The sequence below is a fragment of the Hylobates moloch genome, unplaced genomic scaffold (genome assembly GCF_009828535.3).
Source record: "Hylobates moloch isolate HMO894 unplaced genomic scaffold, HMol_V3 SCAFFOLD_4, whole genome shotgun sequence".
Lineage (NCBI taxonomy): Eukaryota > Metazoa > Chordata > Mammalia > Primates > Hylobatidae > Hylobates > Hylobates moloch.
This window is the reverse complement of record NW_026652279.1, coordinates 59,996,498-60,021,688: the sequence shown is the minus strand read 5'-3', so window position 1 is coordinate 60,021,688 and position 25,191 is coordinate 59,996,498. Positions and strand designations below refer to the sequence as shown.

Sequence of the window (25,191 nt, the reverse complement as noted above, 5' to 3'; positions counted from 1 at the left end):
TGGAGCTAAATGTACATATATACTCTGTTACCCAGCAATTTTACTTCACATGTATACTGTATAGAAATAGCTACTTAGGTCTTCCAAAAGACATGTACATGCATGTTCACAGCAGCTCTATTCATAATAGCATGTCAGCCTATACAAGAATGGATAGAGTTCTCAAAAAAAAGAAAAAAAAAAGCGTCGGCACATTGGTTCATACCTGTAATCCTAGCACTTTGGGAGGCCAAGGTGGTGGATCACCTGAGGCCAGAAGTTCAAGACCAGCCTGACCAACATGGTGAAACCCCGTCTCTACTAAAAATACAAAATTAGCTGGGTGTGGTAGCACATGCCTGTAATTCCAGCTACTTGGGAGGCTGAGGCAGGAAAATCACTTGAACCCAGGCAGCGGAGGTTGCAGTGAGCTGAGATTGCACCATTGCACTCCAGCCTGGGCAACAAGAGCAAAACTCTGTCTCAAAAAAAAAAAGGATAGAGTTACACTCAAACTAGGAACCTAGATGGTTGGTGCTGTGCTAGAGACAAAATGCTGTTGCAGTTGTAGTCTGTCAACAGTGCTCCCATGCTTTAAAACAACTCTGGAAGTATTGTGTTCAGGAAGGCGGCATTATTCTAAGGGAGAGCTATTACCTTAAAAATTGGTATTTGGCCTGAGCAGTGTTGAAAATATTTTCCTGGTCAACATTGAGAATTGCCCTGAAGGACAGGAAGGAATTTTCAGTTTTTAAAGTCTGCCCATTCTGGTTGTTATTTGCTAAGAACATCCAGGTTAAAGTTCTCCATTATGAAATGTATCCTAGATTCTTTGATAACATCAGGTAGCTAGATCTTGATTTGAGTGTATGTGTTACCCAAAAGAGTAACTTGAGCAGTAACCAAACCTTGTGTGCTTTGGCTGAGCCATTTCTCAGAGTTAAGCATACCTGTGGAAAGACGAGCATCTTTGTGTGGCACCTCAGTGTTTGGAGTTCTTTCTGAATGTGCTTAGATCTCTGTTTTGCTACTGACAGGAACTTGCACAAAGCTATAACTCTGTTGCTTAGTTAGAGATCTTATGGGAGCAGAACCTTGGAGAAAGTTAATATTCCTTTTAAAAATTATTTAAGTTGAAATTCCTAGTGCTAGATATTTTTCTTTTTAATTTTTAGAGATGGGGTCTCGCATTGTTGTCTAGGCTGGAATGCAGTGACAGGGTCACAGCTTACTGCAGCCTCAACCTCCCAGGCTCAAACGATTCTTCTGCTTCAGCCTCCCTAGTAGCTGGGAATAGATGCATGCCACCAAAAAAAGTTAGCCTGACTAATTTTTAAAACTTTTTTGTAGGGAAGGGTTCTTGCTATGTTGCCCAGTCAGGTCTGGAACTCCTGAGCTCATTGGATCCTCCTGCCTCAGCCTCCCAAAGTGCTGGGATTACAGATATGAGCCACTGCACCTAGCCAATATCCTTTTTTTTAAAGGGATATTTCAAATATATAGAAAGTTAGAGAGAATAACATAATGAACATCTATGTACCCACCATGCAGCTTCAACAATTGTCAATATTTTGCCAGTCTTGTTTCATTCCACATTTTTTGTTGGAGTATTTTAAAAGCAAATATCAGATATCCTTTTATTCAGTACTCCTTTTTTTTTTTTTTTTTTTGAGACGGAATCTCGCTGTGTCGCCCAGGTTGGAGTGCAGTGGCATGATCTCAGCTCACTGCAAGCTCTGCCTCCCGGGTTCTGGCCATTCTCCTGCCTCAGCCTCCCAAGTAGCTGGGACTATAGGCGCCCGCCGCCACACCTGGCTAATTTTTTGTATTTTTAGTAGAGACGGGGTTTCACCATGTTAGCCAGGATGGTCTCGATCTCCTGACCTTGTGATCTGCCCCGCCTTGGCCTCCCAAAGTGTTGGGATTACAGGCGTGTAGTAGCTGGTATTACATTTTTTTTTTTTTAAAGAGACAGAGCAAGTTGTTTTAAGTTCCCTTTCTTAATAGTTATTACTTCTCTTGTTTTAAGTAAACAGTTCCTTCACTTTCAAGAGTGGAATCATACTCCAATGACTTGAAATTAATATGTGAAAGGCCAGGCATGGTGGCTTATGCCTGTAATCTTAGTGCCTGGGAAGGTCAACATAGGAGGCTCACTTGAAGTCAGCAGTTCAAGACCAGACTGGGCAACATAGTGAGTCCCCATCTCTAAAAAAAAATAAAAAATGAAAAAATTAGCTGGGTATGGTGGTGCATACCTGTAGCTTCAGCTACTTGGGAGGCTGAGGTGGGAGGACTGAGTGAGCCCAGCAGTTTGAGGCTGCAGTGAGCCATAATAGTGCCATTGCACTCCAGCCTGGGTGGCAGAGAGACCTTGTCTCAAAAAAAAAAAAAGATTAATATGTTAGAGCTGAATGAGTCTTAATTTTGTTTTGTTTTTTTAATTGAAAATGGTATTTTAATTGACAGGGAGTTTTTTTTTTTGCTTTTGTTTTTGTTTTTTTACCAAGGATTTAATATAATTTGTGTAGGGATATGTTTATTGATGAATTCATGTGAAGCAAAGTGGAAAATCAGATCTTATAGCAGTTGACGATCTACATTTTGTGTTTTTTTTTTTCACAAAAACTTAAACTGTGGGATATTCAAGCTTGAGCTCTTTCCTCTAGCCTCTTAGTTTCACTTTTCTGTCTTCCCAAAGTACAGATCATCTATAACTTAGAAATATTGCTTGCTGGGAAATATTAAAGTTGGTGATTGTCTTCTACTCTGGACCTATTTTTGTACAACCTTTCAACATGCCATTTGTTTGTCAGGAGAATGGAAACTTAGAGCAGATTTCATGAAGATTCTAAATGATTTTGATTTAGTCCACAGGGATGTTTCCATGGAAGGAATACTTCTTTTTTTTTTTGAGATGGAGTCTCACTCTATTGCCCAGGCTGGAGTGCAGCGGCGTGATCTCGGCTTACTGCAAGCTCCACCTCCCAGGTTCACACCCTTCTCCTGCCTCAGTCTCCTGACTAACTGGGACTACAGGTGCATGCTGCCACGCCTGGCTAATTTTTTGTATTTTTAGTAGAGAAGGGGTTTCACTGTGTTAGCCAGGATGGTCTCAATCTCCTGACCTCGTGATCTGCCCACCTCGGCCTCCCAAAGTGCTGGGATTACAGGTGTGAGCCACTGCACCCGGCCCATGGAAGGAATACTTCTAATTATTTTTATTAAATAAACTAAACTTTTTTTTTTTTTTTTTTTTTTTTTTAAGAAACAGAATCTTGCTTTGTTGTCCAGGCTGGCTTCAAACTCCTGGGCTCAAGCAGTCCTCCCACCTCGGCCCCACAAAGCGCTGGGATTACAAGCATAAGCCACCACATCCGGCCCTTGCTTCATCTTATACCTTCACTCACTCTCCCTTCTTCTATACTATTTTGAAGCCGATCTCAGATTACATATCATTTCACCTGTTAGTATTTCAGTCTATGTCTCTAAAAGAGAAGAACTCTTAAAGAAACAACCACAATGCTATTATCACATCTTAAAAAAAAATTAACAGTGCCCTAATATCAGATATTCAGTGCTTACATTTTCAATCCTTATAAATGAATTTTGTATCTTAGAAACAGAATTCAAATAATTACAGCCTTATGTCACAGTTGGTTGATATATTTCTTAAGTTTCTTTCTTCCTCTGTTTAGTGTCTTAAAGCAGCGGTATCTTACTATGGCATGCTCTGTAGGTTTGCTGTGCTGACTGAGTGGTTCTTTCTTGGGGCCTCCTGGGCTTGCACTCAGATCACAGATAGGGCTAGAGTCATCTGAAGGCTTAACTTGGCTAGATGTCCAAGATGACTCTCTTGAATCTCTCAATCTATCTGTCTCTCTTCTCTTTTATTTTCTTTGCTTTCTTTTCTCTCTCTCTCTCCCTTTCTTTTCTTTTTTTCTTTTGGTTGTAGTTGAAGAAGTCAGAATATTTGTCCTATAGAGTTTCCCATTATCTGCTCATTTTACCAACTGCATCCCTGTGTCCTTTGACATATTCCTCTCCCTTCTGTATTTTCTGTAAATTGGATATGGATGTTTGTTCAGATTCAGGTTTGGTTTTTTTTTTTTTTTTTTTGAGGGGAGGACTATAAGGTTGGTGCAAAAGTAATTGCAGTTTTTACTTAGTGGGTTCTGTTGGGAGGCATACAGTGTCTAGTTTTCTCTTGTGTTATTAGTAGCTATTAATGATCAATGCCTAAATCTACTAATTCATTAAGGGTTGCAAAATGGTGAAATTCTAACTCTATCACTCTTTTTTTTATTAGTTGGAATACTATGAAGTAACTATCTGGTTATGCATTGGCATAGTTTGTATAGAAAAGATAGAATTAATGGTAAGGAGTTGGTGGTTCACTAGTATCCTCCAACTGTGACCAGTTCACTTTTGTTTTTGTTTTTGTTTTTTTTATGGAGATGAGGGTCTTGCTATGTTGCCCAGGCTAGAGTGCAGTGACTGTTGACAGGTATGATTATATTTATTTATTTATTTATTTATTTTATTTTTTATTTTTTATTTTTTTTTTGAGACGGAGTCTCGCTCTGTCCCCTAGGCTGGAGTGCAGTGGCGCGATCTCGGCTCACTGCAAGCTCCGCCTCCTGGGTTCACGCCATTCTCCTGCCTCAGTCTCCCGAGTAGCTGGGACTACAGGCGCCCGCCACCACGCCCGGCTAATTTTTTGTATTTTTAGTAGAGACAGGGTTTCACCGTGTTAGCCAGGATGGTCTCGATCTCCTGACCTTGTGATCCGCCCGCCTCGGCCTCCCAAAGTGCTGGGATTACAGGCTTGAGCCACCACACCCGGCCGACAGGTATGATTATAGTGCACTATAGCCTCAAACACCTGACCTCAAGTGATCCTCCTACCCCAACCTCCTGAGTAGCTGAGATTACACATGCCACCATGCCCGGCTAGTTTTTTTTTCTTTTAACTGTTATTATGAACTAATGGATTTAAATGCAGTTCATCTATTTAGGCATTTCAGTGTGACAGAATGAGTGGAGAGAATACTCATTGCTTCCTTGAAAATGATTTAAAAATATTTGGCACCATTAGTCCAAGCTCAATGGAAGTGCCCCTAAGCAAGAAAAAGGGTTTGAAACATTATTAGAATGAGGAATATGAGTCAGAATGATAGATTTAAAAAAAAAATTGAATGAATTTTATTTATGAAAAACATCCAGTGGTGCTATAAAGGTAAGTTAAGAAGGAAGATCATTGTTGCCTGACAATGTGTATTGACTATTCTCATGCCATCTCCTCTTTTTTATGTTCCTCAATCCCAGTTTGAAAGCTGAATGGCTCTATAGTCAAGGCAAGGGGAGAGCATATCGGCCTGGCCAGCACATCCAGCTTGTCCAATATCTGGCTACAGTCTGCCCCCTCACTTCTACGCTAGGTCTTCAAACTGCAGAGGATGCCAAACTAGAGAAGATTTTGAGCAAACAGAGGTGAGCCCATTTATTTCTAACAACTGATGAATTCACAAGTTAAAATACCTCTGAGTCTTTGCTATGGTGATAGTAAGCCTGAGGCAAGTGCTGCGGCCCACATTTCTGGACACTCAGTCCCCTTGTCACTGCAGCAGTTCCTTCAGGGAAGCTGAATTGTGCACTGCAAACAGCCAAACAATATGGTATGGAGGAATAGAGGGTTTTTTTTTCTTTTAAAGACAGGGTCTTGGTCTCTTGGTCTGTGAGTACAGCAGCACAATCATAGGTCACTGCAGCTGCAACTACAGGTGCATGTCACCATGGTTGGCTAATTTTTTGTAGAGATGAGGTCTCACTTTGTTACTCAGGCTGATTTTAAACTCTTGGCTTCAAGCAGTTCTCCTGCTTCGGCCTCCTAAAGTGCTAGGATAATAGGTATGAGCTACTACACCAGGAAACGGGATAGGATTTTTTAAAAATATATTTGTTCTTTTTTTTTTTTTTTTTTTCCCTTAAGACATAGTGTCACTCTGTTCTCCAGGCTGGAGTGCTGTGGCGTGATCTTGGCTCACTGCAACCTCCACCTCCCAGTTCAAACGATTCTCAGGTCTCAGCCTCCTGAGTAGCTGGGATTACAGGCATGCGCCACCACACCTAGCTAATATTTTATTTTTAGTAGAGATGGGTTTTTGCCATGTTAGCCAGGCTGGTCTTGAACTCCTAACCTCAGGTGATCTGCCCGCCTTGGCCTCCCAAAGTGCTGAGATTACAGTCATTAGCTACTGCATCCGCCACCCCTCCCCTTTTTTTTTTTTTTTGAGGCAGGGGCTCACTTTGTCACCAGGTTGGAGTGCAGTGGTGTGATCTCAGCTCCCTGCATCCTCAGTCTCCTGGCCTCAAATGATCCTCCCTCTTCAGACCCCCTGCTGTCTGTGCCTGTAGCTGCGACTACAGGCACGCACCACCATGCCCCGGCTAATTTTTTATATTTTTTGTAGAGATGGGGTTTCATCATGTTGCCCAGGCTGATCTTGAACTCCTGAGCTCCAGTGATCCACCTGCCTTGGCCTCCCAAAATGCTGGGATTACAGGTGTGTGACACTGTGCCTGACCTATTTGTTCTTTAATGTAGGTGTTTCTTGTGGATTTTTGAATACTTAAGAGGTATATCTGCCTTCAAAGGGTACAGTAAAAAAAAGAGAAAAAGTATTGCCAGAAGCATTTAATATTTACTTTCTTTATCAGAGATCCTGCCTTTAAATGTTTTAGTATGTGTGTATGTGTGCAAGTAGGGTGTCTGTCTTTGCAATTACAAAATAAGCTTCTTAACTGTCTTTATCCAGTGCTTTCAAATGAGGATTTATAATTTGGCAGTAATTAAAAGTACCTACTTTGAGAACTTGTAAACTTCTGCCTTTTTGACATTGTTACCTAGGAAGCAGAAAATCTTTCTCTTTTTGGTTTGTGTTAAATCAGACCAGATGTTACTGATTTTTAGGTTTCACCAGAGGCAGTTGATGAACCAAAGCCAAAATGAAGAGTTGTCTCCTCTTGTTCCTGTTGAAACAAGGGCATCCCTTATTCCTGAGCATTCAAGCCCTGTTCAAGATTGCCAGATATCCCAGGAAAGTGGTAAGAAATTAATTTATCTCTGATCCCTTTACTCCAAGTTGTTTAATTTGTTGGGTATCATAAAGCAGAAAAAGGTGCATATTTTCATAATTTTTTGTTAGTTTGCTAACTTCAGTAATCATTTAGATCTTATACATATCTATGTATATACACACTTATATATGTATGTATATTATAACTGCTATATTTCTAATTTTAAGAAACATTTCAAGGACTACTACCTTTTGAATAGACATGATGCTTTGATTATTATGATTATCACAATAATTCATTTTCTTAAAAATGTTTGGTTCGATGTTTTAGGCATATTGGAAAAAGTCACTGAGGGGATTTTTTTGCATTTTACTCTATTTCAAGGAATAGATTTCATTAAAGGGACATAACTAAAATGTAAATATTTAGTGGTTTAAATGATACTCTGTTGATTCTTCTAGAACCCATCATTCAAGTCAATTCTTGGGTTGGGATAAACAGTAATGATGATCAGTTATTTGCGGTTAAGAATAATTTTCCAGCCTCTGTACACACTACGAGATATTCTCGAAATGATCTGCACCTGGAAGACATACAGACGGATGAGGACAAGTTAAACTGTAGTCTTCTCTCTTCAGAGTCTACTTTTATGCCAGTTGCATCAGGACTATCTCCACTATCACCTACAGTTGAGCTGAGGCTGCAGGGCATTAACTTGGGCCTAGAAGATGATGGTGTTGCAGATGAATCTGTGAAAGGGCTGGAAAGCCAGATGTTGGATAAGGAAGAGGAAAAGCCTTTATGGGCTGCAAATGAGAATTCTGTTCAAATGATGAGAAGTGAAATCAATACAGAGGTAAATGAGAAAGCTGGGCTATTACCTTGTCCTGAGCCAACAATAATCAGCGCTATCTTGAAGGATGATAACCACAGTCTTACATTTTTTCCTGAGTCAGCTGAACAGAAACAACCAGACATAAAGAAACCAGAAAATACACAACCAGAAAATAAAGAAACTTCAGAGAAACTTCCCATGATTTTAACCCAGAGATCTGTTGCTTTGGGACAAGACACAGTTGCCCTTCAGAAGTTAAATGATGCAGCCACCAAGCTTCAGGCCTGTTGGCGGGGATTTTATGCCAGAAACTACAACCCTCAAGCCAAAGATGTGCGTTACGAAATCCGGCTACGCAGAATGCAAGAGCACATTGTCTGCTTAACTGATGAAATAAGGAGGTGGGTCAGAAGTCCTTTTGATGCACTGTTTTGTTGGTTTGAGGGTGTTAGATTCTTACAGTTGATTCAGAACACTGTGCTTCTGTGATTATAACACTTTTCACACAATGTAGCCACTGTTGGTTTGGTTGTCTCCTACAGTGTACCGAAAGCATCTGGAGAGCAGACACTATCTGCTCCATCTCCTCATCTCCATCCCCAGCAAAGCACTTGATACATAGATGCAATGTAGTGATAAATGTTCAATGAACGTGAGCTTTATAGGGATCTGTAATTCTAAACATAGAAAGGTACAGAAAACATTGAAAAACCAAGTATAAAAATGATAAGATGATGAAGTCTACATGGAATTCAGTACATGACATAAGAATTAAAGAAAATAGCAGGGATTCAGAAGGGGCTAAAATTCTATAGGACTACAATAGGAATTATTTCTTAATCCCATGGCTGATATGTTTTACTGACTGCTAACCCAGGAAAGTTAGGATTTCATTAATATTGCAACTGGTAATATTTACTGGTATTATCAGGTAGAAGAGGAAGAGGCAGCAAAGGATACTGAGAAGGGACAGCCAGAGTGGTAGGAAAACTAGGAGAGTTCCACCTTCAACAGGAGAAAGTGTTTCAGGAGAGATGAGAGGTGCCATAAAGAGGACAGAGGCATTAGACTTGGCAGTTGGAGGCTATTGGTGACTGTGCTGGTGATTCTCCAGACTATCCTCAGGTTGGATGATTTGCTAAAAGGACTCACAGAACTCGGGAAAATACTATTCTGTTCGTCATTATGGTTCATTACAGCAAAAGGATACAGATTAGAATCAGTAAAGAAAAAAGATGCCTAGGGCAGAGTCTAGGAGAGATGAGGTGCAAGCTTCCAGTTGTTCTCTTTCAGTGGAGTTGTACAGACAGGGCTTAATTCTCTCAGCAATGATGTATAACACATATGAAGTATTGCCAACTGGCGAAAGTTGCCTCATCTTTGGTGTCCAGGGTTTTTATTGTGGGCCAGTCACATAGGTATTGAGTACCCATGTAACTGATCTTAACTATTTGGACCTCAGGCCACATAGAGGTCACACTGATACTCCATGTGCCAGGACCCCAGGCGAACAAAACAGATGTTGACTAGAAATCATTGATTGCCTAAACTATCTGATGTGGACCAAGACCCCAGGGGTATAAAGATACTCCTTTTCAGTCAGGATATTCCAAGGGCTTGGAGATTATCTCCAAGGAGTCAGTCAAGGGCCAGTCTTATCTTTGCAATGTACAGTGTTTGAACATCCCTGTCCTGCTGAGTTAACTCTTTACTGCACAATGACCTTCCCAAGAGCAGCTTCAGTGGTGTAGAAGGATGAAGGCCATTTTGGAATGGGTTGAATAGTGAATGAGAGGTAAAGAGTTTGAAGGATGAGTGTAGCCAATTCTTGGAAAGAGTTGTTTTGAGGTAAACAAGAGAAAAGAGAGTTAAGTGGTGTCTGGAGGAGAATCTAGATTAAAGGAACATTCTCTTTTGGAGATGAGAGATATAGTTTGTTCATGTGTTGATGGAATGAATAAATAAGGAGGGAAAAACTGATGGTGCAGCAAAAAAAAAAAAAAAAAAAGGAAGAGCAGGATTGCAGTTCTTGAGAAGGTAAGAGAGGAAGAAATGTAGTGTCGAAGTAGAGGAAGTGGCCTGAGATGGGAGCAGGAGCAGGTAAGGTGGTAGGTTTGATGGTGGGAGATGGGAAAAAGTCCTATCTGATGCTGCTTCTTTTTCAATAATGTATAAGATGTGGTCAACGCCTGAAAATGAGGAGGGGGTGAAGGAGGTGTAAGGAGAGAAGTATGAGGTGTGAGGTAGTCATCTTAAACATGACCTTATGAGGAAAATGGAGGAGGGTTGCTGGACAATGTGAGAAAATGCTTAAAAGTGCAAAACAATAGGTCAGGTTGTATGATTTTCATCAGCAATTCTTAGCTGTTCTGTTCTGATTCAGGCATGGTTAATTTGGTTCAGCCAGGAATGATTTTTTTTCCTAGGTGATATTGTAGAGAGAGAGGGGGAAGGGCAAGAGAGCTGAAGATATTTGAGAGGGAGTAATAATGATAGATCTTAGATTTTATATATTTTTTGAGACGGGGTCTTGCCCTGTTGCTGAGGCTGGAGTGTAGTGGCGTGATCATAGCTCACTATAATCTTGAACTCCTGGGTTCAAGTGATTCTCCCACTTGAGGCTCCCAAGTAGCTGGGACTATAGGCATGCACCACCATGCCCAGCTAATTAAAAAAAATTTTTTTTAAAGAGATGAAGTCTATGTTGCCCAGGCTGGTCTTGAACTCCTGGCCTCAAGCAATCCTCCTGCCTTAGCCTCCTAAAGTTCTGGGATTACAGATGTGAATTACCTTGCTGACTGGAATTTTATTTTTATTTTTTATTTAAAAAAATTTTTTTGAGATGGAGTCTCCCTCTTGTCACCCAGGCTGGAGTGCAATGGCACGATCTCGGCTTATTGCAACCTCTGCCTCCCAGGTTAAGGTGATCCTCCTGCCTCAGCCTCCCAAGTAGCTGGGATCACAGGCACTCGCCACATGCCTGGCTAATTTTTTTTTTTGCAGTTTTAGTAGAGACAGGGTTTCACCAGGTAGGCCAGGCTAGTCTCAAACTCCTGACCTCAGGTGATCCACCTGCCTGGGCCTCCCAAAGTGCTGGGATTACAGGTGTGAGCCACTGTGCCCAGCCTGGCTGGAATTTTAAATGAGGTAAAAGGGAAGTGAAGGCAGGAGGGAAGGATCATTGGACTGGAGGTCTAGATTGTTGCAGTAGGGTACTACAGCAAGTGAACTGGGAGGATAGGAAGTAGTGGTTGGTGTTGGGTGCTTAGAACCATGTCTGAAAGTGGTATAGTCAAAATGATTTGGTTTAGGGTGAGACTATGAGAATGGGTGACTGACATGGGGTGGATTATTTTTAGAGCATCCATGTGAATGTTGAGGTCTCCAAAAATGATGACAGGTATGGGGCAAAGAGAAAGCGTGGTGCTGAGACTTCAGTGAATGGGACCAGATGGTGGGAGGTCAGTACTTGACAAAGAATTTTGGAAAATTTAGCAGGATGGCAGGAGTTAAAGGAGGGAGATGAAGAATCATTTGAAAACAACAGTGAGAAGCAATCTTTCAACCCTGATGTGTGAGAGGGAAAAATAGCTTCCACTTCAGAGGGCTATAGTGCTCTCAGAAGTGGGTCTGCTTTGGACAAGGAAAAGTTCAGAGAGAGATGGATATATAAGGGAGTTTGCTGATTGTAATTCAGGAGTTCTGGATGGCACAGGAGAAAGGCTTGGGGGACTAGAGAAAGTGGAGAATTGGGTCAGAGGTGTGGAACAAAATGGTGTTGACAGTTTGGGTGATAATGGATCACTAAAGGAGGAGCCTTAGGTTTGTGATAGGCCTAAGTATGGAGAGAACAGCAGTGACCCCAGAGCTAAGACTTTAATGAATGAATGAAGAATAATGGATGGGAGGTCTCTTGTTAGCAAGGCGTAGGTCAGAGACCTGGGCAAACAGAATAGTAAAGTTTGATGGGATTAGTCTTTAGGAGAGGGTGTTTCAAGTTGTGATCATGAGTACTTAAGTGTGACCCTTAATTGTTTTGGAGGCTTTGGATAGCCACTCCTTTTTTGCACTTTCTGTTCCCTTGGTTTGTTTGGCTGAGAAATTGAAGCCTGACGAAGAGCCATTTAACATTTTATTTTATTTCTTAGTACTGGAAATACTTTGTTGAACTAATACCTGTATTTCAGTCATATCTCCTTTGGCTTCTACTTTGAGTCACAGTTCAAAATTAAGGTTTATGATGTCACTTATAAAACTGTTCCATTTTGTTTCTGAGGTTAAAAAAATAAAAATAAAATAAGGTTTTAATTTGGATATTCTAAAAGTGGGAAAGACAACTATTAGATTATTAATCTCTTTACAATGCATGTGTTTATGAGTTGTAACAGGAAGTCTGAGTCAAAGCACCCTTCCTTATGTCAATACTGTGTTTTGAATTATTGTAGATTACGAAAAGAAAGAGATGAAGAACGTATTAAAAAATTTGTACAAGAAGAAGCTTTCAGATTCCTTTGGAACCAGGTAAAACTCCCTCCTGCTGATTTACCTCATATATGATCAAATAAAAATTCTATATTCATTGAGATAATCATAGAGTACTCAGGTGTATTAAGCACTCTTGTTCAAGGTTAAGGGTATGGCTTGTGTTCTTCGCCACTAACTGTGAACTAGGACAGTGAATTTTGTAGCATTTTATTTAATCTGAAGAAAAATATTCTGACAATTTTGACAAGAAAAGCAAAATAGTATAAAGCAGGAGGAAACTGGCTTAACTGAAGGCTGTTAGAGCTTTCCAATAGATACAACAACCCCAGTTTGAAGTTTCATGTAGCTATCGATCTATCTTTTGGGAATATTTGAATGAATGGTGATTAAGATGGTATATGACTACAATATGCATGTCCTAAAAAGTATACATAACTGTATAGGAGAGTATTTGAATCCTATAATAGCACACTTTAGGGACAATTCAGGCAGTTGGTTTTACTAGCATTGTATCACATCAAATACTTCTTGATGATAATTTCTTGAAAATGTTTTAATAAAATTTTCATTTCTTCTTTTTTATAGAAATGGGGTCTTGCCATATTGCCCAGGCTGGTGTCAAACTTCTGGGCTCAAGCAATCTTCCCTCCTCAGCCTCCCAAAGTGAGCCACATCACCTGGCCAAATTTGTTATAATAGGATTTGACCTATAAAATGAAAAAATAATTATTGATTTGTAAAGTTTTGTAGTTAACAACAATAGAGGAATGGTTAAATTATAGAATAATAATACTGTGGAATACCATGGAACAGTTAAAAAGAATAAGGTAATAGTATTCACCAACATGGAAAGATCTCCAAAATAATACTGTTTAGTAAAAAAAAGCAGCACTAGCGCATTACAGCCTTGAACTCCTCAAGTGATCCTTCTGCTGTAGCCTCCCAAGCAGTTGGGACTGCAGGCACACACCAGTGTGCTCAGCTTCCCTGTGTGTTTGAAAATAGTACCTAGAAAAAAGTCTGGAAGGATATGCATCAAGTTGCTGTCAGTAATTACCTTGGAGGGGGGTTAAAGGGAAACTAAAAACTGTACATACTGCTTTCCTGTTTGCAGTTTTTACAGTAAAATTTTGGAATTTTTGTTATACTTTAGAAATGTAGAGGTCAGATTATCAAGAATTTGGTATGTTTTTAGGTATTCTAGAAAGTTGCATATACTATATTGTTAGCTAATACTTAAAAACTCTAATCTCTACCTGGGTATCTGAAATGAGACTTATTTTACAAGATCTACTTATATCAAGGGCTCTAACCTGTCTTATTGAATAGATCTCAGTATATCTTGAATACATTATTGACCCCTTAGTCAGCTAGGCATGTACTGTTGTGCATTATTGACCCCTTAGTCAGCTAGACATGTACTGTTGTGCTTCTTGCTGTTTTTCTAGTAGAAGCAAGAGAATTGCTTTGGCCCATTCCCACTCCTGGTGAGGGCCTTTTGTTACCAGGGACGTGTACCATTTGTGCCAGTCTGGTTTTAGGCTTGGGATGCTATGGAAAATATAAAGGGAGTCAGCAGTTTCTAGCTCCAGTTCTGCCATTTGCCAGCTTCATGACTGCTGGAGAAAAGAGCTCAAAGGAAAATTGTAAAATAGATAGGTGGCTTGTGCCCATAATCCCAGCACTTGGGAGGCCAAGGCAGGAGGAGTGCTTGAGCCCAGGAGTTCAAGAATATCCTGGGCAACAAAGTGAGACCCAATCGCTGCAAAAAAAATTTTTTTAATTAGCCAGATGGACGGACACGGTGGCTCACGCCTGTAATCCCAGCACTTTGGGAGGCTGAGGTGGGCTGACTACCTGAGGTCAGGAGTTTGAGACCAGCCTGACCAACATGGGGAAACCCTGTCTCTACTAAAAATAGAAAATTAGCCGGGTATGGTGGTGGGCGCCTGTAATCCCAGCTACTTGGGAAGCTGAGGCAGGAGAATTGCCTGAACCTGGGAGGTGGAGGTTGCGGTGAGCCGAGATTGTGCCATTGCATTCCAGCCTGGGTAACAAGAGCGAAACTCCATCTCAAAAAAAAAAAAAAAAAAAAATTAGCCAGACATGGTGGTGGGCATCTGGAGTCCTAGCTGCTTAGGAGGCAGAGGTGGGGTGGGAGGATCACTTGAGCCCAGGAGGTTGATGTTGCAGTGAGCCGTGATTGTGCTGCTCCACTCCAGCCTGGGTGACAGAGCGAGACCCTGTCTCAAAAACAAACAAAAAAGACACTTTTTATTTTATAATACAACTGTACTCTCTGGTTTATAGGTAAGGTCTCTACAGGTTTGGCAACAGACAGTGGACCAGCGTCTAAGTTCCTGGCATACTGATGTTCCTCCTATGTCAAGTACTCTTGCGCCATCGAAACCTCCATTATTTACCCAAAGCCAGGAGTCCTCTTCTGATCAAAATGCTGATTGTTTCATTGCTTCTGATGTAGCTCCTCAAGAGAAATCATTACCGGAATTTCCAGACTCTGGTTTTCATTCCTCTCTAACAGAACAAGTTCATTCTTTGCCGCATTCTTTGGATTTTGAGAAAAGTTCCACAGAAGGCAGTGAAAGCTCTATAATGGGGAATTCCATTGACACAGTCAGATATGGCAAAGAATCAGATTTAGGGGATGTTAGTGAAGAACATGGTGAATGGAATAAGGAAAGCTCAAATAACGAACAGGACAGTAGTCTGCTTGAACAGTATTTAACTTCAGTTCAACAGCTGGAAGATGCTGATGAGAGGACCAATTTCGATAAAGAGACAAGAGATAGTAAACTTCACATTGCTTGTTTCCCATTACAGTTAGATACCTTGTCTGACGGTGCTTCTGTAGATGAGAGTCATGGCATATCTCCTCCTTTGCAAGGTGAAATTAGCCAGACACAAGAGAATGCTAAATTAAATGCAGAAGTTCAAGGGCAGCAGCCAGAATGTGATTCTACATTTCAGCTATTGCATGTTGGTGTTACTGTGTAGCATGTTGTGGTCTTTTGGGAGGCAGATATCCACTTAACTTTTCTTAAAAATATTCAGTTGCCTTTTTTTTTTTTTTGGAGGGGAGTACTCCCTACCCCTAATTTTGTTACTATTTATATAGAATTTGTATTCATGTCTCATATTTTTCAGATTCTAGATATTGAGCTGAGTTTTCATTTTGATTTTGTTAGCTTTTTACTTAGCTGTAAGGTACCAAACTATTTATATTGAAAGCTATATGCACTTATTTCTTAACTGAATTGCATCAGCAATGTTCCTGTTTCTTTCATGTACTCATTTACTTTAAAAAATAAGCTAGAATATATTAAAGAAAATAGAAAAAATTACCTTAAATATATAAATAAGAGAATTTTGGCCCTTCTTTGTCTGCGAAAATTAATTATATAGTAAGGAATGAAATGTGATAAAGCAAATATAAATGAGAAATATGAGGATTGTGAATTATTGAAATTTGCCAGTCTCCCTCGTGTAAAATGTTTTTTTAAAGCCTTTTTTCCTCCTTTCAGAGTCAAGGAAAGCCTTTCTATAAGCAAATTAAGGAAGAAAAGGTAGGATTATAAGATTTCTCAATGGGGATGATTAAATTGTCTCGTGGAAAACTTCAGTTAATGTCACGCATCAGTTTTAACATATGAAGTAAAGTGTTTTATCCAGGATTAAAGTCAAGTTTACTTAGGCAACATAAGAATATTTCACTTAGATATGAAGAAAGGAAACACTAGTCTCCATATACTTGAAATACTGTCATGGCAAATATTTATCCTTTCATTAAGTGCTTTTTCACCCTATAGATAAGCATTTATGTGCCAACATGTTGTCAGAAATTAATGTATGTTCATCTCCTCTGTTCCTGCTTATATTTACTTGTGTATTTCAACAGAAGGTCCATGGCCATTCACTTCAATTTTGACCTCTGTCCCATAGTGAAGAACATTTAAAGTAATACTAATGGTCGAATATAAATGACTTTTTAGGAACTGCTTTTTGTCTAACCTGAAAAAGTGCCACATTTGGAAGACAATTTAGTGATGGTGAAGAAATAATAAACCTCACTTTACTTGTTAAAAGGGATATATATATATATACGTCTGCAACTTCAGGGAGAAATAAGATTGTGTTTGAATATTGTAGGTAGATGCATTTGTAATTAAGGATAATATCATTGAACAACATGTATTTGGTTTCCCTCAACTTACAGACATACAGCTATTTAAAACTATGGCAATACTTAAGTGTTCTCTAAATTTAGGTGCTAAATATCTATCATTCTGTTGTAGTCATTAGATGCCCTTCTCTGAAGTTATATAAAATAAAAGCATCTGATCCTTCAAGGATAAAGTTGAGGATCACGTGGTACGTGGCGTTTTTTGTTGTTGTTTTTTAAAGAGATGGAGTCTGGCTCTGTTGGTGCAGTGCCATGATCATAGTTCACTATAACCTTGAACTCCTGGCTCAAGTGATCTCCCACTTCAGCCTCCTGAGTATCTGGGATTATAAGCAGGAGCCACTGCTCCCAGCTCATGGTATTTGTTGATAGTCATAACATTTTTCCTGTATGGTAAGATATATTTTTCTCAGTTTATAAATACGTAGCACTCAGGTTGAGACGACTTGGATTTTATTCTTAGAAATCCAGAATCCCTTGAAAAGGAAGTATTTTCTGTTTCTTATAAATAAAACAGTAATCTTACTTTCAGAAGGATTTTCCTTAGTGAAACATGTGTAACATTGAATGCATGTTAAATAAAAATGGAATTTCTAACTTTTTTCAATAGTGCTAATTATCTTTTCTGAATGATTTTGAATGTCTTCTTAAATATACCCTATTTTTCTATTTTACAGTTAAGTGCCTCACTTGCTGTCCATAGTTAGACAAAGAAAAGCCAATTTGCACTGCACTAGTACCAAAATACTACTTTATACATTAGTTTTTCATAAAAGCTGCTGGAATGTCATGATTCAGTATTACCTAAATAGATTTCTGCTAAAACCCTCTCCCTCCTGTCTTTTTTAAGTTATGGCAAAACACAACTAAATTCATTTGATCATCAGCACTTGTTAGCAGGATTTCCTTTTTTACCTTTGCCTTGTTTCTCTAGCCCACAAATAGTACTCAGCATACTTTCATTAAAAATTTGGCACAATATGATAATTATTAATATTCTGTTCTTCGTCTGTGTTTTATTTAACTTTTACTAGTGTTTAGAAGTGCAAGAATATTAAATAGTCCCTTCCTTAACTGTACATATTATCTTGAATGTAGATAAAATGAAAATATTGTAAATTAGAATGTAGGAAAACTAGCATAGACTTAATATATTTTAATGGGTTTATATTATACTTTAAAAGTAATTTATATAATTAAAATATTTGGTTTTAACTCTATGGGCTATTCTTTGGTTGGCTGAAGAGGGAATGGGTCTAGTAAGGTTTGGAAAGTTGAGCTTTGAACATGCTCTTTGTGTTTTTTTCCTAACAAGGAGAGGTTTAGTTCAGCTGTGCTATTTTAGTACACATCAGTTCTCTTGATTTATGGAAGATTCAGTTTATCAATTAAGAATTCCTGCAGAAGCACAGAATCATACCATGTAAGAGTTGGAAGGAAGCTTAAGAGATTTCTCTTCGAATCTCTTTGTTTCAAAGATGAAACTAAAGCACAGCATGTTAAATGAGTTGTCTAAGTTATAGCTAGTTAGTAGTAAATAAACTGTGAAAACCTATATGCTACTGTAGTCCAAAATTTTATTATGTCCTCTTAATCTTTACATTTAGTGAGTCAGTAAAGAAATCTCTGCATATTTCTCATTCTCTTTGAAAGAGGAAAAAAACTTCTAAGAGAGCTACAACTCTATCACTCATGACAGAGTTGCTTGTAGAAAATAACTAATTCCTTCAGAACCTTGAGTGAATTTTCTCCAAGAAATGTGACTTGATTAAAATGGTTTCAAAAGAGCAATAGTGGAAATTAAAGTTTTAGAAAAGAGACCTGGTGTGGTGGTTGACGACTGTAATCCCACTGCTTTGGGAGGCTGAGGCCGGCGGATCACTTGAGGCCAGGAGTTCAAGACCAGCCTGGATAACATAGCAAGACCCCCCTCTCTACAAAAAAAATTTTTTCTGGAAAGAGTAAGTACATTTTAGAGTCCATTTATTTTATGACAGGCAGTATGACAGGTTGCTGAGGTATATAAGATTTTCTAGAGAAATGCTGAGTGTGATGACATTTTATCTTCAGTTTTGTAGAACAACAGATGTTAAAATGTTAACTTTCCTGGTGTGCAGAAAGCTGTAATCACGACAGTTGATAATATGCAGTTTAGTTTGATTTTATAGGTTTAATTATAAGAGGCTTCACAATATGCATGTTTTAGGAAAATGTTCATTTATTTAGTCATATAATTGTTTGTATATATGTAAATAACTTTATTCTGGAATAATGTGGGTGCCATCTTGAGTGTTTGTTTTTGTTTTGGATTATTTTTTGTATACAAACACCATAATACTGTATTTTCCTGTTATCTACTTAAGTCTAGTTCTACTTTTTACCAATAATTTCAGGAAAATACAAGCTTGAGATATTATACTATCTCCCTTGGTATTTTTTTGTGTGCAAAGTCTTAGAATTGGATTTATAACATTGATAATAAAAATATAAAACGTTTTTCCTCAAGAATTAAGACAGTAAAAAGAAAAAATAGAATGAATATGATCATTTCCCCATCATAAAGGAAAGAAGAGACTTCATTTTTTTTTTTTTTTTTTTTGAGATAGAGTTTCACTGTTGTCACCCAGGCTGGTCTCAGCTCACTGCAACTTCCACTTCCTGGATACAAGCGATTCTCCTGCCTCAGCTTCCTGTGTAGCTGGGATTACAGGTGTGCAACCACAAGGCTCGGCTAATTTTTTTGTATGTTTAGTAGAGATGGGGTTTCACCATGTTGGCCAGGCTGGTCTCAAACTCCTGACCTCAAGTGATCCACCCGCCTCGGCCTCCGAAAGTGCTGAGATTACAGGTGTGAGCCACTGCGCCAGGACAAGACTTCATTGTTTAATGTATATTTTTATTTTTTCCAAACACCAGCTCGAATCAGAGTATATTTTTATTTTGCCACATACCTTTAAAAGGTATTTATTGTGTCATAATGTTTTAAATGTTAAATATATGATACCCTCATTCATGAAGTGAAGCAGAAAGGGTCTGTAAGGAACATTCTAAACATTTTTAATAATATTGCTTTTACTGATCAAGCTTGTTGTGCCATATTAAAATTAAAAGTCAAATAAACAAAGCAGTCTTCACAGCCTTGGAAAGAAATAGATAATTGTCTTCTTAAAATGAGGTGCTTTTTATCTGTGGATGAATGGAAATCATACTGATTTTAATTCTTATTTATTTTAGTGGATAGCAGGAATCACTCTGTAGTAGTTTTGTTCATTTTCTTTTCTTTTTTTTTTTTTTTTGAGACAGTCTCACTCTGTCACCAGGCTGGAGTGCAGTGGCGTGATCTTGGCTCACTGCAGCCTCCACCTCCCAGTTCAAGTGATTCTCCTGCCTCATCCTCCCGAGTAGCTAAGACTACAGGCACACGCCACCATGCCCAGCTAATTTTTATATTTTTAGTAGAGATGGTGTTTCACCATGTTGGCCAGGGATCTCAATCTCTTGACCTCGTGATCCACCCACTTTGGCCTCCCAAAGTGCTGGGATTACAGGCGTGAGCCACTGCACCTGGCCTTGTTCATCTTCTAATTAAATCTCTTTGAATGTTTTGTAATAATTTTAATGTTGACAAGAGTTTAAAAATAATTTGATTTTGGACTGTATTTAGATTTCTCTTTAATTTTGTTGTAGAAATAGTATGATTTAAAGTGGTTATGATCTGTTTTATGAAGGCTTACTATTTTATATTGTACTTATTTAATTTGTATTCGAGTCTCTAATTTTAAATAAAAGGTTTATACATTTGAGTGCTTCATCTGTTTATTTTAGTGATTAGTAGTAATGATTATTATTCACTGTGCTTGTAATTAATGGATAAAGTTCAGAATAAATTGCAAATAGAACCCTACTAAGCAATGTCCAGAGTATTCTCATTATATAAGTGAATTTACAGTAAAACAGCTCTTGCCTTATGAAAATGGATATGAAGTGGAAGGAATGCTAATTCAGTTTTATTCAGTATAGATTTCATTACCTCTAGATACTCACTAGAATTCTCTAGACAGAGAAGAGCGGACATCCTTCAAAGAGCATAGATGACATTGTCCGGGGCTAGTCAAGATAGTAAGTGTTGGGGGGTAAGTTGAGTAGAAGCCCTCTCATTTGACACTATTGGAACCTGTAGTTGGTGAATAAAAAAATTACAGCAGGGAATCATAAAAGATTATACGTATATGATATAGATATGTATCTATACATCATAAACTTTAAAATATTTTTTATTGAAATAGAATTGGCATAAAGTGGACATTTAAAGGCATAATTATTTATTTTTAATTTTTATTTCCTTTTTTAAAATTCATAAGGCATATTTAAAGTTGCATATTTAAAGTGGACAATTTGGCTGGGCTTGATGGCTCATGCCTGTAATCCCAGCACTTTGGGAAGCCGAAGCGGGTGGATTACTTGAGGTCAAGAGTTCGAGACCAGCCTGGCCAACATGGCGAAACCCCATCTTTACTAAAAATACAAAAAAATTAGCTGGGCATTGGTGGTGGGTGCCTGTGATCCCAGCTACTCGGGAGGCTGAGGTAGGAGAATCACTTGAACCCAGGAGGCGGAGGTTGCGTGAACCAAGATTGCACCATTGTACTCCAGCCTGGGTGACAGAACGAGACTCCGTTTCAAAAAAAAAAAAAAGTAAAAAAAAATAAAGTGGGCCGGGCACCGTGGCTCACGCCTGTAATCCCAGCACTTTGGGAGGCCGAGGTGGGCGGATCACGAGGTCAGGAGATCAAGACCATCCTGGCTAACACTGTGAAACCCTGTCTCTACCAAAAATACAAAACATTAGCTGGGCATGGTGGCGGGCGCCTGTAGTCCCAGCTACTCGGGAGGCTGAGGCAGGAGAATGGCGTGAACCCAGGAGGCGGAGCTTGCAGTGAACCAAGATCGTGCCACTGCACTCCAGCCTGGGCGACAGAGTGAGACTCTGTCTCAAAAAAAAAAAGAAATAAAAATAAAAATAAAGCAGACAATTTGATAAATTTTGGCACATTGTGCCCATAATACATCACAACAATCAAGATGGCAAACGTATCTATTCCAAGAGATTCCTCATCCCCTTCATGACACGTCCTATTTTACCTGGTTTCTTTTACTCAGCATGATTATTTGAGATTCATCTGATTGCTTTCTGAGTAGCATTTCATTGTATGTATTTGCCAAAATTTGTTTATCCATTAATCTGCTGATGGACATTTGGGTTATTGGTACATTTTGGCTATTCGAACTGAAGCTGGTGTGAGCATTTGTGACTAAGTCTTTGTATGAACATGTGTTTTCCTTTATTTTGGGTAACCACCTAAGAGTGGAATGATTGGATCTTACAGGAGGTATACGTCTTAACTTTTTAAGAAACTGCCAAACCAGTTTTGTTTTCCAAAGTGGTTGTAGCATTTTGCATTCCCACTAGCAGTATATGATGGTTCTGGTTTTTCTACATCCTCACTAACATTTGGTATGGTCAGTCTTTTTAATTTTGTCCATTCTAGTGGACACATAGTACTATTTCAGTGTGTTTAATTTACATTTCCCTAATGACTAACGATGTTCAGTATCTTTTAATTTATTTGCTGTGTGTATATCTTTGGTTAAGTGTCCCTAAATTTGAAGTATTCAAAAAATTTACCCATTTAAAAAAAATGGGGACCAGGCACAGTGCGTCACACCTGTAATCCCAGCACTTTGGGAGGCTGAGGCAGGCGGATCACTTGAGGTCAGGAGTTTGAGACTAGCCTGGCCAACATGATGAAACCCCGTCTCTACTAAAAATACAGAAATTAGCTGGGCGTGGTGGTGTACACCTGTAATCCCAGCTACTCTAGAGGCAGAGACAGGAGAATCGTCTGAACCCGTGAGGTGGAGGTTGCAATGAGCCAAGATCGCACCACTGTACTCTAGCCTGGGCAACAGAGTGAGACTCCGTGTGAAAAAAAAAAAAAAAAAAAAAAAAATTAAATTGGGTTGTCTTATTTTGAGTTGTAAGAATTATTTAGGCCAGGCACGGTGGCTCATGCCTATAATCCCAGCACTTTGGGAGGCCAAAGCGGGCGTATCACGAGGTCAGGAGATTGAGACCATCCTGGCTAACACTGTGAAACCCCGTCTCTACTAAAAATACAAAAAATTAGCCGGGTGTGGTGGCATGTGCCTGTAGTCCCAGCTACTCAGGAGGCTGAGGCAGGAGAATCGCTTGAACCCAGGAGGTGGAGGTTGCAGTGAGCCAAGATCACACCATTGCACTCCAGCCTGGGTGACAGAGGACAGAGCAAGACTTGGTCTCAGAAAAAAAAAAAAAAAAGATTTATATAGTCTAGGCACAAGTCCTTGAACAAATGTAAAATATTTTGTCTCAGTCTGTGGGTTGCCTTTTCATGTTCATGATCATGGTTTTTGAAGAGAAAAGGGTTAAGATTTTGATGAAGTCTAATATGTTGATTTTTAAATAGTTTGTGCTTTTGGTGTTGTGTTTAAGAAATCTTTGCCAAACCCAAGGCCACAAAGATATTCTAAGTTTTTTTCTAGAGGTTTTGTAGTTCTGGCTCTTACACTGAAACCTATGATCCATTTCATGTTAAATTTTTACACGGTACGAGATAAAGTTTATGGTTTCTTTATTTTTTACATATGATTATCCAGGTATCCAGCATCATTTGTTGAAAAAGATTGTCCTTTCCCCATTTAACTGCCTTGTCATCTTTGCAAAAATCAACTGGCCATATATGTATGAATCCATTTCTGGATTGTCTTCTGTTCCAGTGATTTATTTGTTTATATTTCAATACTACACTGTCTTCATTACTATAGCTTTATACTAAGTCTTGAAATCAGGTAGTGTTTGAGTCCTTTGTTTTTTTCTAATGTTGTTTTCTTTGAGTATAGATGCTCTGCAGTTCTGTGTCTAAATTTTACCTATAATGCACCATTTCCATTTTTAGTTTCTCTAAAATAGAGTAAGAATTTAAAAACATGTATAAAGCCATCAGAATGCAGAATACTTCTAGGTTTTTATAATTTCTCCATCTGATTTTTGACACATTTCTTGCCCATACCTAACTCAATTGCAGTTTTTTTTACCTTTTTAAGCAATTCACTTTTGAGTCTTTCCGAAACACTCAACTTTGTTTTCCTTGAATATTTTTTCTTTTTACACTAGATTTCAAAGGTTCACATAATAAGTGCTTAGATTGCCAGGTGCGGTGGCTCACGCCTGTAATCCCAGCACTTTGGGAGGCCGAGGTGGGCAGATCACGAGGTCAGGAGATCGAGACCATCCTGGCTAACACAGTGAAACCCCATCTACTAAAAATACAAAAAATTAGCCAGGCGTGGTTGCAGGCGCCTGTAGTCCTAGCTACTCGGGAGGCTGAGGCAGGAGAATGGCCTGAACCGGGGAGGCGGAGCTTGCAGTGAGCTAAGATTGCGCCCCTGCACTCCAGCCTGGGCGACAGAGCGAGACTCCGTCTCAAAAAAAAAAAAAAGTGCTTAGATTATATTATGATAATCACATTATAACTGGAATAAACTGGTTTAGAAACAAATGCGACTCAAATTGGTGGGAGTGGAAGTCCATATTCTGGAGAGGGAGTAGGATAGCAAAGCTTTTCTTGTATTGTTTCATCTATCTTTGAAGGAAAAGAAAACCTTTTTGCCCCTCAAACAATTGAAGCTGATTTCCAGTTTGGTGATGAAGTTGGTGATGAAGTGGATGTTGGTGCTTCATCAGATAGTATCTGAATTAGCAAGAGTATTGGTTCCCAAACTTTCTGGTAATCATAATCTGGGGAGTACATATTGTATGATCCTATTTTTATGAAATTCTGGAAAAAGCAACACTATAGGGAGAGAAAATAGATAAGTGTTGTCAGAGATTGAGGAAGAGATTGACTATAAAGGGCTTGCATGTGGGAATTTTTAGGGTGAAACTATTTTGTATGGCACTGTGATGGTGGATACGTATGTCTACAAACTTGTCAAAATCCGCAGAACAATACATCACAAAGTCTGAACTTTTTTCAAGTTTTGCCAAAAAATAAATCTCTACCGAGGATGTCAAGGGGATCTCAGAATAGAATGTGGACTATGACAAATGACACCAACTGTATTACAAATTTATGACATAACCTCACTGAGCTAGAGACAAAAAGAACTGTATAGGAACACTGTACTCTGGTTGGTAAATGTTTCTTACAGGGGTACAGGTTGTCTATTCTGTAACTGCATCTATACAAGGCTTAAACAAATAAGTAAATATGGATAATCATGGCTAGGTATCTCACTGTTAGAAAAATAAATTACAAATATGCAAAGGAGAAATGCAGGAATGAACCCTGTGGTGCTGGATTGCAGTTGGAGATATCAATATGAACTCATGTCTACACAGGTAGTTATGGAAGTAAATGTAGACATGTATGTCTATATTAATATAAATGTATGTATAAAGATACAGTGCATATGTTTATACATGGGTTAGTATACACACGTACATTTTTAGCTCTGTACAGGCCTAGAAAGAATGATCCTTCAGTAGCAACAAGCATACATAGCACTCATT

At 38.9% G+C, this 25,191-nt stretch overlaps 1 protein-coding gene across 7 annotated transcripts in view; it reads left to right on the top strand.

Annotated features, from left to right (window-relative positions):
• The window catches only part of CEP97 (centrosomal protein 97), a 67,277-nt gene extending 46,319 nt beyond the window's left edge, over nucleotides 1-20,958 (top strand). For 2 of the 7 annotated variants that reach the window (XM_032150279.2, XM_058437571.1), the window contains exons 7-11: nucleotides 5,308-5,472; nucleotides 6,953-7,086; nucleotides 7,521-8,295; nucleotides 12,340-12,415; nucleotides 14,690-20,373. In XM_032150279.2, the coding sequence (XP_032006170.1) occupies nucleotides 5,308-5,472; nucleotides 6,953-7,086; nucleotides 7,521-8,295; nucleotides 12,340-12,415; nucleotides 14,690-15,394 (1,855 nt within the window). In that variant the 3' untranslated portion in view covers nucleotides 15,395-20,373. Of the gene's footprint in view, nucleotides 1-5,307; nucleotides 5,473-6,952; nucleotides 7,087-7,520; nucleotides 8,296-12,339; nucleotides 12,416-14,689; nucleotides 20,385-20,616 lie in introns of those variants that run through there. The other 5 variants (XM_058437570.1, XM_058437569.1, XM_058437568.1 and 2 more) reach the window with 5 other exon arrangements.
• Nucleotides 20,959-25,191: the final 4,233 nt, after the last annotated feature.